This window comes from Sardina pilchardus, chromosome 11, assembly GCF_963854185.1.
Source record: "Sardina pilchardus chromosome 11, fSarPil1.1, whole genome shotgun sequence".
NCBI lineage: Eukaryota > Metazoa > Chordata > Actinopteri > Clupeiformes > Clupeidae > Sardina > Sardina pilchardus.
The window spans coordinates 4,349,845-4,363,390 of record NC_085004.1 but is presented as its reverse complement, the minus strand read 5'-3'; the positions used below and the strand labels follow the sequence as shown (position 1 = coordinate 4,363,390).

Genomic DNA, 13,546 nt, shown 5'->3' with positions numbered 1-13,546 from the left:
ACCTTACCAGAGTCAGAAGAGCGTTTGAAATCACTGGGGCTCTGCATTCCCATCAGTACTCCTCTGTGAGGGTAGCACAGTTGCAGCTGTCTCTGCTTTGTATAAGTCCAGGCCAACCAGCACATATCACAACCTGCTCCAAGATTGCCTCCTCACGTCTATTTTTCTGGTGATAATCAGATTTCAGACACACTATGAGGCTTATGAATGAAACCCAATTGGCCCCCCATACGCGGGGATGAAGGCAGACTCCCTGGTGTGTCCTTTTGTGTACGTGAGCAGCTTTTAAGATTATGGGTACAATTTGACAACAACTGAGGTGACCATATTAGCATTTGGCTAAATTGTATTAGTGTTAATTGGGGCATAAAGGTCTTAAATTTCCAATCTGACACAGTTATATTTTTGGTTAAAGGATTAACAGTCCTGTTGAGCAGTGCTGTGAAATCCTGGCTCCCACCTGGATGTTGTTTTCTATCACTGTATCTTTTATTCAAAGGCAGATCATATTTCACCACTTACAGGCCTGGCATTTCATCTCGTACGCCTCAGTCTGTAGCTTGTGGTCTGTGGCCATCTTTACATCTCGTGTAGAGAAGTGTCTCTTGTTGCGTAGACAGTTTACGCTTGTTGAGCATGCAGCACACTGTCACGACTGCCATGTCCCTACATGTCACAGTGGCCATGCAGAGAGAGATAATTAAACACTGGCACACCATATGGGGACGTCTTCAGCTCGTGTCTCCCACTGATTCATTCTCATCAGTGAGGGTGAGAGTTCCTCTTTAGAAGCCTGATAGTTGGTATCTGCTGGTATACCCAGACTGGTGTCTCTGAAGTCCAGGACTGACAGTTAAGCCCTTACATAGCCAGACTTGAGCCAACATTGCTTTCTCTCTCTCTCTCTCTCCCTCTCCCTCTCCCTCTCCCTCTCCCTCTCCCTCTCCCTCTCTCTCTCTCTCCCTCTCTCTCTCTCTCTCTCTCTCTCTCCCTCTCCCTCTCCCTCTCTCTCTCTCTCCCTCTCTCTCTCTCTCTCTCTTACACACACACTAGGTGTGACTATGGAGACGGAATGACAGATCAACAGGGCTGGAGCACAAAGCAGTCATTATGTGAGCTGGCTCAGGGCTCTGCCATACCTCCGACTCAGCGGTGAAAAAAAGCAGGTGTGGCTGGATCCCTGGACAGACCTCTATTCCGCTGTGCCACACACTGAAAGCTTTCTCTCAGGTGGAGAGTAACTACTATAACTACTGGTGAAGGTGTCGCTCCCAGCGCAAAGACAGTAATGTATTTTTCATAAATCATTTGAGCACCAGAGAACAGGATTAGCATATTCACACGCTGGTTCTTTTATATTTCATGTTGCGTTTATATTTCATGCTATAATCTGTTTATATTTCATGTTGCGTTTACATTTCATGGTGTAATAATCTGTTTGCTAACTAAGTGTTTACTCCACCATACCGTTCTTTGGGAAAAAGTATTGTGACACACCTCGTTGCCACTGATGAGAGGACTGTTAATAATATATAAACTCTATAACATTTGGGTTATTCTGAAGAGCTCAGTGGCAAATGTGGCACTGTTGTAGTATGCTACCTTTGCAAGATGTCTTTTAGAAATATATCTCCCTCGCTTGATCATGGCTACCATGACACATGTCCTATGAGCTATAGTAGGGGTGGGGGCCAGGTGGCCCGATACTTTTGTCCATATGTATGTAAGGCAGCTTTAGTCCACCCTCACACTTGGTCTCTTTATTCCTCTCCACTGTGATTCTCTGACGTAACATGGGCATCTGATCCCCTTCAAATCCCTTGGCTTCTTGGTGCCCATTCCCACCTGTCATTTCTGGTGAATCACATGCAAATGAATGTTAATGTACCGTCCGCACCGGCATCATTTAATTCTCTTAGCTGCACTTAACCTTATGATGACAACCATAAGATTAACCTCCCATGGTGTAAAGTGGTTTAAACGTTGGCTTCTCACCCTCCACCTTCTATATGGCATTCTTTGTGCTTTATGCTTCACATGTTAAGATGAAGACACCCCCTCCCTTCCATTTCTTTCTCTTTCTGGGATCTGATTGAGGTTTCCACTTGTTAGGTGGGAGTTTTTCCTAGTTGTGCTGTCCTCGCTTTGAAGTTCTAGGGTCGTTCTGGCCTTGGGCTTTGTGAAGCACCTTGAAACAATATCAATTTTTAATAACAATGTATAAAAAAAGTTGGAGGTTTAATTGAATATTTAAAAAGAAAAGAACTGAAAACATTACAGCACTGTCAACAACTTCACAAAACCAAAAGGCTGTCATCAGAAGTAGTTTCACTCAGGCATTCAGTAGTCCCATATCAGCTACGAAAACTGGCAAGACTGTTGCAGACACCAGAGAGATGCTCCCCTGCCACATAAACATCTCTGACAGTCTCAGCTCTGCCACACGGGGACGGCCGAGCCCCCAGACGTGTGGCTCACACACACACACACACAGCCATGATCTATTAGCAGATGCTGGCCGCTGCGCTGTGCTACCCACGCACGTCAGGCTAACCTCTCCGTGACTCGCGCAGCCGTGGGAATGTGGCGGCGCTCCAGGCCCACCAGTCCTCTTTTACGGGCCGTCACGGCCACCCCCACCCTTAACCCCCACCCACCCCCACCCGGGGCATCACAGGGGCAAATCACAGGCCGGGATGTGGGCTGAGAGAGAAGGGCTGCTGGAGACAGAGGTCTGGCTTGGTGACGTCTCAGATCAGATGGTGGCGATAAATCTGCCTGTAAAAACTAAGTAGCTCCACTCTGGATCCCAGAGTTTGATAGTTAATGATGGTCAAGCTTCCACGACCATCTAACATAGTGCATATTCACACATTCATGCGTCAAAGAAAGTACTAGCCTGCCACCCTGAATGCTCCAGCCATGAGATCCCTCTCAGAATGTGCTCGTAGGCAGTCAAAAGCTGTAGTGTTATGTATGGCTTCTCTGGTGGGGACTTTGTCTAAGCCATTTCTGCTGGGGCATTTTACTACACACAGAAGGAGGAGAGCCGAGTTCTAGGGGCTTTCCTCTGGCTTGCTGCCTTGACCGGTTCAATGGCCAGTCAAACAGAGACGGCTTTGCACAACTCCTCCATCAATTCCCTGACCCGGAGGATAACTGGGATGATGTATCCATGGTGACCGGAGAGCATCAAATAAACATGAGATTGACTTGTCACCAAGAGCAGGGAATGTAGGGGCTAACATCTCAAAACATTCACATCTATTTCCTCCTCGATATTGCAATTCCCCTGTTCAGTGACCTGCAGTATCAGTCCAAAATAGGCTACTGTTTGCATGGTTTGTTTTGTCCTCTTCTTTTATAGGCTACTGGTATTGCTGCACTGAAATAAAAGGTTTAAGACAACGTGGGGACACAAGAAAAAAAGGACTGTATACGAGCTGTAATAAAAGACACCCAACTGACCATTATAGGCCATGTCCCATTAAATTGGAACCGGCCACTATATGAGCTGACAGAATCCCCCTAGAATAGTCCTAAGAAAATGCTTTGGTTGGAACAACATGTGTGTTTATCCATGATCCAATCCCTATATATGGCTGTCAGCATTCGTAGCAGTGCAGTCGAGTGATTTGAGGGAAGCATGTTTATCTTCTTCATCGGTTTCTCTTTCTCCCCTCAGAATAAATTCAAATCTCACTTATGTTCTTTTCTACAGTGCCTGAAATAACTAAGACTAAGTTGTTTGAAGTAAAGTATTGTTGCTAGGCAACAGGCACTAGAAGCCCAACCACCAGTGTCGGGGGGTCTCCGAGTTCTCTGCTAGGAGATTCAGTCATTTGTAGCAGGCAGCATGATTCAAGCTGCCGGGGAGATTGCAAGCTTGTTGAAACTATGCTATTGTTATAGGAATAATTCCATTTATTTATGGTGTAATAACCATTAGGGTAGAATTAGGGTAGAAAGAAAGGATATGTGTGTATCTGTGGAGCATTTGCGTGTTGTTTCTCCAACTCTTAACATAGGTAACTGTATTCAATTATCACAAGATGCTTTCCAGATTTGTTTAGTCCTGTGTTTGTTTTCCCCCAATTTAGCAGGCAGTGATAGCTGGGGATTTGGGTTAGAGACCACAGAGGAGACCTTTGGCCTGGTGTTCCAGTCAGAAAATAAGCCCTGGGAGCTTCAATGGAAATGACACAATGCCAAGTCTGCTGGATGAGCGACATCTAGTGACACATGAATTATGGGTAATTTGATCGTAAAATATATATCGGATGCCAAAGGCTTTGCATCATATTCCAAGTGTTTCACAGAATTGGCTGTCAGTGGCATCAGCCAGATTAAGATCTCACAACAATTACTATATCAATGTCAGATGACAGAAAACACTAAAATAGTTTGTTCATTCCAGCTCAGCAAAAACACTGAGGCGAATTCTTGAACAAAAAAATAAATAAATAAAATCAGTTTTTTTGTATAATTGGGCTCACTCTTTCCAGTAAAAATATCAATGGAAATGCCCCACAGCTCCCACACTTTGATGTCATACCTTTGACTTTTACAGACAAGGCCAGTGGACAAAGTTCGCCTCTTGCACATCCACGAGCTTGTTTGACAAAGGACTTTGGCCCTCATAATCATTAACACTAATAACCCTTACTGATCCCCTCCACCATCTTCCTTTTCCATTTTTCATCAAGTGCAACATGAACCTCATCACTCCCAAACTGACCGCAGCGGAAACCCTATATCAAAAGTACACAGGACAGAAAATACAGACACATGTATCTAATTCCATTAAATCTGATTAACGCCAAGTAATCAAACAGACACTGGTCAAGGGTAAAGTGACTGTGACAATATTTATTTTTCAAGCCATTAAGTACCAGGGCAGCGTAATATGGCAGTAACCTGTTTCTCTTTCTGCGTAACCTACAGAAGGTGACTTACAGTGCAGTAAAATACAGCCGATCCCTTTCCTAGGTTCAGACACATAAACATAGTCAATTTACACCATGAACAGAGACTCAAGATTACACAAATAAGTGATTACAGATACAGTTAGCTCTTCCACTTCCAGTGCTAGGGAGTTGCGTGGCCATCAGCCAGCCAGGGCTCAGCTGGGCACTGCTGTGGACTCCAGACCTGGGGGGTCGGTGGTGTGGAGAGGCTGGGTGGGGTGGGGGGGGGGGGCGACGTGGCGGTAGTACTAGGCTCAGGCGTGGTTCTTCTTGAAGAAATTGATGAGAGCGTTGGTGGAGGAGTCATGGGAGCTCACGTCCCCAGCGGCTGTCAGCTCAGGCTCGATCGCCTTGGCCAGCTGTTTGCCCAGTTCCACTCTGTCAGGGGATGGAGACAATCAGGATCACACACACACACACACACACACGATCACAGAGTGATCACTTCTTATTGAAAGCCTTATTGAATGGCTGGTGTAGCACAAATAATGAGTCATATCCTACGCCATTCTTGATTTATGTATATGGCCCCTTGAGTGTGTGCCAGTCTGTGTGTGCCAGTCTGTGTGTGCTTACCCCCACTGGTCAAAACTGTTGATGTCCCACATGACTCCCTGGACAAAGATTTTGTGCTCATACATGGCTGCAAATAAAAAGATCAATATTACTTCAACATTTGAATAGACAATAGCACATATATACACACACACACACACACAAACACTATCTTTCTTAAAGTAGAGCTGCCATAGGTTATTAGTGTTGTCAGTCATGACTCATGAGCAAGGCCATGGCTTCCGGTGTCCACTCACTCACCAATGAGCGCTCCCAAGGTGTACGGATTCAGCTTCTTGAAAATGATAGAGTTGGTTGGCTTGTTGCCTTGGAATACCTAGAATACAAAATGACTTGTTGTAATCCACCGGCGCCCCCTGCTGCTGGGCGTTACACCATGCTCATTTCCCTTCCATCCCTCCAGGGGGCAGCACTGCCCTTACGTGTGCTCTCTACTAACTCACTTTGTGTGGTAGCAGCTTGTCCAGCGCCTCTCCACTCAGCCCTCCGGCGGTCAGCTCAGCCTTGGCCTCCTCCGTGGTCTTCCCCTTCATCATGGCCTCAGTCTGGGCCAGGAAGTTGGCCATCAGAATCTGTGTGTGTGTGGGAATAATAATAATAATAATAATAATAAATTTTATTTATATTGCGCTTTACATCAAATAAATGATCTCAAAGTGCTACAATGCATACACACATACACACACAACAGGATAAAAGTAGCACCATAGAGGAAGTTAAAAGTAGCATAAAATTAGGCTAAAACCAGCATAAAACAGATAAAAAGTATTTAGTTAAAAGGAATGGGGGGCATAGAATAACCTTAGTGGTTGCACATTAAATGTTGAGATCCAGCAGGAGATAAAGAGTCTGGTTTCTAAATGTTTTACCCCGAAACAAGAAACACTCAAGAAAAAAAATCAAATGTGTGAAAGAAAAGAGGAGAAAAGAAAGAGAAAGGAGAGATGGCTACAGTAGCATTTCATAAATGGTTCTCCCCAAAGTACCTTGTGGTGCAGACTGTCTCTGATAGGGTGCTGGCTCTGGGCGGGAATGAGGAAGTCACAGGGAATCATGCGTGTGCCTGCGGAGGAGACAGACGGCCTGTTTCACACACACCATCCATGTACACACAACCCACTGCAGCGCATGCTCATGTTTAAGCCTGTAACCCTCTGGGACAATGGGACAGGATGTGCACCTTGGTGAATCAGCTGGTAGAACGCATGCTGGCCATTGGTTCCTGGCTCTCCCCAAACAATGGGACCAGTGTGGTAGTCCACCTTGTGACCCTGTGTCGTGATGTACTTCCCGTTGGATTCCATATCACCCTACAATTACAGATATCAACATTTTTAAACACACTTAAGGCCTATTCGGACGGGATTAGTTTTATGGGGGGACGTAGGTTTATCATATGACCTCTGTAATATAAATGTCCAATTCGGACGGGACTAGACATCTCTGTCATTTTACCTGACATGGGAGGAGTAACTATGTTTACGTTCTGCCGTCACATCTTCGTCGCCGTGCACGTGATGTTTTGCGTCAGGTACGTGCGGCATTCAGATTTGAAAGACTACACAAGTTGGTTAAACTAGCAAACGTTAGCTTTATGTTATGCCATAAGTAGTTTGAAATGGCTAACAATATCAAGCTAATAGGCAAACTAGCTAACGTCCTATTAGGAGCTACACAGCATGTCATGTTTTCATTCAGACTATGGTGGAATTGTTTTCCAATCAGGATGTGACGAAATATTACAGACATCTTTACAGAGGGTCGCGTTCGCACGGGATTAATATTACCTAAGGTAATTTCTCCGGACCGTTTTACGGAAGGTAAAAGTGTCTGTAAATGTCACCGACATACTCCGTTATGTTTACTGACATGGCGCGTCCGGACGGGACTACATTACCTGGTAATTATTACTTTACCTGATGTCACCCCATAAAACTAATCCCGTCCGAATAGGCCTTTACACACTTAACATATAGCAATGTTGAACTCAGAAATTCAAGATTTACAAATGTCCGCAACTCCAACGTCTTAACAAGAAACAACTGAACTATGTTCTACACATGAACTACACATGCTCTATGGGCCGCACCTGCTGGAAGTAAGCTGCAAAGCGATGCATATACTGGTCGTATGGCAGCATGGCATGTGTCTCGGCCTGGAAGTAGTTGATGTACCAGATACCCAGCAGAGCCAGGAGGACAGGGGCATTCTTCTCCAGTGGGGCGGTGCGGAAGTGATTGTCCTGTAAGTAGAGGCAGGAGAAACAGGCAAGAGGATGGGTGATGGGTTACACCGGCCTCTCCCAACTACAGTATTTATGGCTAATTAGCATAACACTGGGCTACAGCCACAGGTATCCACATATGCATGCTTTAACACGCCTTCAACATTTCATCCGTCTTGATCGCGTATTTCCTATTCTATGATGTGCTATAGTCAATGCTAATGAGCGGTACATACCATCCAGTGAGCTCCGGAGAGAAGCTTCTCAAAGTTCTCAAACCCTGAGAGAAATTGACAGACAGAAACACAAATTAGCTTTCACGATCACTACACATGCCAGTGTGCACTGTGCCTTTAAACTGATGATGTACCTATGTGCAGGGCGATGGACAGTCCAATGGCTGACCACAGAGAGTAGCGTCCACCGACCCACTAAAATAACAATAAAAAAAAGACGGATTAAAATCATCGCACATTAGCAACCACAAAGTCCAATCAAATGATGGCCCATATGTCATGTCAATACTGAGAACAGGTCCTGGAGGGGAATTAGTGAAGGCCCTGCAGCTAATTAAGAGCCGAGGGGGCAGAATGCTTGTAAAAGCCTTTCTTCATTTCAGAGGCGTGACCACAATGGGCTGTGGCAGGAAGCTGTGCGCAGACTTACAATGCAACACATCTGCCTGCAGAGGGAGCCCCAGGCTCTTAAGCCAGATCCAGCGAGTTTTGAACTGGTCTTTATTACCATTTATGTAGTCTTAACAGACAATGCTATAACATGAAGCTATCCAGCATCAGATGAATATAATAGATGAACTCACTTTGCGTTTCCCTGCACAACGCTGATTATGTATCGCTGATTCGCTACCAAGCTTAGAACTGAGCGCTTAATCAACTGAGGCCTTAATTCTTAAATTGAATTCATTCTTGTGATATTGCACATTTTCCACATTATTTATCTACAGTAAAAAGATGGGAGAGAAAGATACGCAAAAAAGCTGTACTAGACTGGCTGCCTGGTTTGTCACTGAAGACACATCACGGCACACATGTAGATTTCTGACCTTTGATGAGACATTTACAGTGACCTCCAGCAGAGATAAGGTCAAGGATACATATAACATACAAGACCGGCTTCTGATTACCCAGCAGCTGCCATTCTCTGAGTCCAACCACCTACTTCACAGGTCAAAAGACTATGCTGTATTTTTAGCCTCTGCCTCAGCCCTCATCAAAGTTCAAGGGTGACAGAGGAGCAGTGAGCACTCCTCATCGTGCCCTCGATAGCAGCCAGTTATGAGAGAGTTGGAGCCTGATCTGGTGCCTGGTCTAGAGCCTGGTCTGGGCTGCACTTTCCAGAGTCTGCTGCAATTGGGAACCATAATCTGGACACTTACATCCCAGAACTCGAACATGTTGTTGGTGTCAATGCCGAAGTCCTTCACTTTGGGCTGCAAAAGACCAGGAAGCACAACAATAAGATACAAAAAAGCTGTTGGTTTATCCCAAGTAAATAGCTGCATCTCCTTTAAGGATTTGGAGAAACAGTATGGGCACACTTACTGCATTGGTAGAGAGAGCAACAAAGTGCTTGGCCACAGCAGCCGGCTGGTAGGGGATAAGAGTAAAGTTGAAAGAATGTTTTCACCACACATTTATTTCAATGTATGTGCATATTCAATTCAATTCAATTCAATAACACAGTAAACTCACATCCTTTGCGGATTTAAGGAACCATTCCTTGGCAGACTCAGCATTGGTGATGGTCTCTTGAGTAGTGAATGTCTGCACAAAGAAAATGGTGACACAAAATAATCAAATAAAAAGAGATCCAAACTTACAAAACTGTTCATCATATGCAAGGGAGGTTTTTTTTACTACATTGAAGTCCTAGATTGACTTGTGCCAACTAAAAGGCAAGTGTGTTCACGTCATGCCCCCCTCTCTGGCATCAAGGCCAAACGTCTGTTTTCAGAGCCTTCCAGCCTCCACTCTGGATGGCATTCACTATGAGGGCGGCGTACGGCAGGACCCAGCATGCAGCCATGCGGAAGCAACCGATTCCTTTGTTCAAATGGAACCTTCCATTTTATAGAGCAAATGTGGCAGACTGAATGGAAAGTTCCACTATGAGGCGTGCTTTTCAAAGCTAGAAAGCATTGTGTGTCATTGCAAATTCCATGTGGAATTCAAGATTTATTCAAGAATAAATCTCTGAAATTAAATTTGGGAGGAAAGCAAAAAAAAGGAAGAAACAAACTACACCAATCTATCTTTTAAAAAGCAAAAGTAAAATCCCAGTAATTTTAGAAAACAGGAGGAAGTGCTCAACTTCAAACTTCAACTGTAAAAGAACTCACTATGCAATGTGTTTGTAAATACTCAAGCATGTCAACAATAACACAAATATATATTTCAATGTTATATTACTGTTGCTCGCATATATAGTTGCTGCTTGTTAGTTGTTGTTGTTGAAGCCATATTATGTGTTTTTATAAATAGGATGAATGGATTCATTTTGTTGCCATTATAAGCTATAAAAATACTCTCACTAGCCACCCAGTTTATTCAAGAAGTTGTGTTGCCTTCATAAAAATACATAAACGGCTTGCACTGCAAGACATGTCAAATATATTGTTGAAAAACATCAGCACCAACTGTGGTGTGCCACAGTTGTTGGGTAAGTTTGCTTGACGTCAGCTTACTGCTACTGTTAGCTTGCTGGTCCTACACATACTCTCCATGGTGCAAACTTCTGCACTGCTGACAAAACACAAAGCAGAATAGGTCCTCTTAAAGAAGCAGGTTTTCTCAGCTTCTGTGACAATAGGGTGATGCCATCTTTAAATCTTTTGGCTATTGTTCCTCTGAGAAATGCATTTCCTCCTTCCTACTTCCTTAACATGTTTCTCACCAAATGCTGTGCGAAAAGAGGCCTACTGTACCTTGGAAGCGACGATGAACAACGTGGTCTCGGCGTTGAGCGCAGCCAGGGTCTTTGCGATGTGGGTGCCATCAATGTTGGAGACGAACCACACACGGGGTCCATCTTTAGAGTAGGGCTTCAGAGCCTCAGTGACCATCAACGGGCCCTATTGCAGAACATGTTTTCATTTAGAAAAGAGATACACACTCATATCATAACCTCAACACCACCATCACCACTGCTACTACTAGGTCATGGTCATTTGTATGCTACTGCTGCTGCTACGATAGAAAAAAGGAGGAAGAAAAATCTACTCTTGATGATAAAAACCTCCTTACCAGATCAGATCCACCAATGCCCACATTGACCACATCTGTGATGGACTTTCCGGTGTAGCCCTTCCACTCACCGCTGCGCACTTTCTGCAGCAGAAAAGCCAGACACACAATGAGCAACCTGTCTTGCCTCTGGCATTCTGACAACAGATTCCTGAGATAGCGTTGTATGAGCCCAGCTCCAACACTCATCATACTCACATGGCAGAATCCCTTCATCTTCTCCAGCACCTTGTTCACCTCCGGCATCACATCACTGCCCCCGACCTGGATGGGGGTGTTGGAGCGGTTCCTCAGGGCAACGTGGAGCACTGCGCGGTTCTACACACACGGGGAGGAGACGTCTGTTAGCTTCGCTTCACTTTGTAAGTGGCAGGCTAATGCTCTAATTGAGGCTATTGTTTTTCCTTTTAATATATTCCAAATAGCTGTTGTACTTGTAACCCTCAACTTGTCACCATTTATAAATTCTAAAGAGTCAATGCTGTTGGAAAAAATCCATTCTGGTATACTGTCAAATGGTCAGTCCCACCTTCACTAACAATACCCAAACACTGAAGAGAGAATCTCAGCAGGAAGTGAGAATATAGCAAACAAGATGGCATACAAGATAATGACAAACGACAATTTCCTTTGTCACTGTAGCCTAATCTGCCTTGATCTTTACAACTAGAGTTTGTAGTGCCAAGGTATTCACCTCAGTGAAGTTGATCTTCTCTCCACTAAACATCTTATCTCTGGCACCCTCCACGCCTCTGGACTTGGCCTACAAGACATCACAAAATGATAACATAGAAAGACATTAAAAATACGGTTAGGCCACATCAGGCTAAACATCACACATCCAAATACAGGAAATACTCATCCCAGCCCCACAAAATGGAATGGCACATTTAAGGAGTAGGTTATTACAGACCCTGTCAAGAACTTGATCAGAAAACCACAAAAACAAACTATCCAAAAACAGTTTTAAGAGTCCTGTCATCCCCCACATATTAGGGCTTAAATATTCAATCAATATTCACAGAGAGTGATTACCAGTTCCACCAGCATTGCCATGACTTCCGTATTGATGAGATTCTTGGAGTAATCAAGAAGGATGTCTCCATCTTCTGTGTGTAATGTCAGGCTATTGATACATATAACGAAAGGGAAGTCAATTAGCTTTTAGGAAATACATAGGAATCCGTTTTAGCAGTCAGCTATAGTCGCTGCCTGATACAGACAGGGTAGGACTCCAACTATTGTGTGCACAAAGGACATCATGTTCATGCACCTTGCGGTCCCTCACTGGGAAAGGCGCGGAGGCTGCAGTATACGGCCTACCTAGATAGGCGATGTGCTATGTGCTTTAATCTCACAGTTTCAGCATAGGTGCAGCCTAATCGTAAAGGGTAAGATGTGCGCGTATGCACGTAAGACATGTGCGCTGGATCAATCGGGAGCTTATAATAAACCAGGATTTACTTCTGCTCACAACAAAACAGAGCAAACCCGAGACGTAGATTTTCTTTCTTTAGAAAGAAAGAAAGACAGAAATAGTGTGTCATCAATACTTTTGCTGTGTGGCTGCATTTGTGAACGCAATAATTGTATAGATCGATCATCATCACACTTGTTACAGGGACGAGGAGACAGGATGTGTAGCCTACGTGACTGCCGGGAGCATAGGCTACTACATCGAGTCCATGCGCAGTAGTTCTACTAGTCCATGAGTCATCCAAGTCAAACATAGGGACATATGGATGTAATTGTCAACACCATTTTCAAAATATGTATCTAAAGATAGAAATCATAAAGTAATTTACAACTGAAGAGGTTCGTCAAGAGAGTGATTACAACGAGTTGCATAATACTTATCACGCGTCGGAGAGGATACAAACCTTCAGACCCCGCCCCTTGCACACTCGCTCAATGACATATTTCACATTTCAGAGATCGCCATTGAACTGAAATACTCAATCCACCATGACTTATTTGTATCGTTTTGTTTAGAAACGGCGCAGTTTACCTGTGCTTGCTGAACCTGTCCTTGTCAGCTTCGAACATTTTCCTCATATTGAGGTTCCCGGCATTGGACTTGTACCATTGCTCGAGTTTCTTGTAGTTGGCATCACTTGAGAGTCCCATGCTGTCTGATGTTCGGTTTACTCCTGTCTACTTGCCGACCCTGGCTGACTGAAATAGATGTAAGTCTGAAGAATGATTTTGAAGGGCAATTCCGCTATTGCCTTCCGCAACACTCCTATGCTCTTCCAATCGTTGGACACCTAAATGCTCCTCCTACAGTGACGATAAAGGAACCACAGGGTCCATGCGCAAACTAGGCCTACGCGATCAGATATCTAAAAACTCTTTCTCTTGCACTGTGAAGTTGCCCACGACCAATGTTGCATTGCAGTTTTATTAACATTAGCCCATCATTCAGAAGGATCATGAGAGTTGTAAAGACATGTTTTCTATTTTTGCTCAGAACCCCCAGCATAGGCCTAGTGCTTCTTAGGCTATTTTTATTTTTT

General features: G+C 44.3%; 1 protein-coding gene across 1 annotated transcript; it reads right to left on the bottom strand.

Moving 5' to 3' along the window:
• Positions 1 to 4,849: 4,849 nt before the first annotated feature.
• gpib (glucose-6-phosphate isomerase b) lies at positions 4,850 to 13,252 on the bottom strand. Its single transcript, XM_062548976.1, has 18 exons — positions 13,039 to 13,252; positions 12,066 to 12,156; positions 11,725 to 11,793; positions 11,229 to 11,348; positions 11,031 to 11,114; positions 10,712 to 10,858; positions 9,480 to 9,551; positions 9,330 to 9,374; positions 9,164 to 9,217; positions 8,138 to 8,198; positions 8,004 to 8,047; positions 7,633 to 7,785; positions 6,724 to 6,853; positions 6,530 to 6,606; positions 5,987 to 6,115; positions 5,784 to 5,859; positions 5,544 to 5,610; positions 4,850 to 5,345 (listed from the first exon to the last, which is right to left on the bottom strand). The coding sequence occupies exons 1-18, from the start codon at positions 13,155 to 13,157 to the stop codon at positions 5,222 to 5,224; spliced, it is 1,662 nt and encodes a 553-aa protein (XP_062404960.1). The 5' UTR covers positions 13,158 to 13,252; the 3' UTR covers positions 4,850 to 5,221.
• Positions 13,253 to 13,546: the final 294 nt, after the last annotated feature.

What these genes read in the sequence shown, in the direction of transcription:
- gpib (XM_062548976.1), bottom strand. Translation starts at nt 13,157, where the DNA reads ATGGGACTCTCAAGTGATGCCAACTACAAGAAACTCGAGCAATGGTAC. An exon ending in TGGCAATGCTGGTGGAACTG is followed by an intron (nt 11,794 to 12,065) that starts GTAATCACTCTC and finishes GATGTCTTGTAG; the next exon opens with GCCAAGTCCAGAGGCGTGGA. An exon ending in AGAAGATCAACTTCACTGAG is followed by an intron (nt 11,349 to 11,724) that starts GTGAATACCTTG and finishes CCGTGTGTGTAG; the next exon opens with AACCGCGCAGTGCTCCACGT.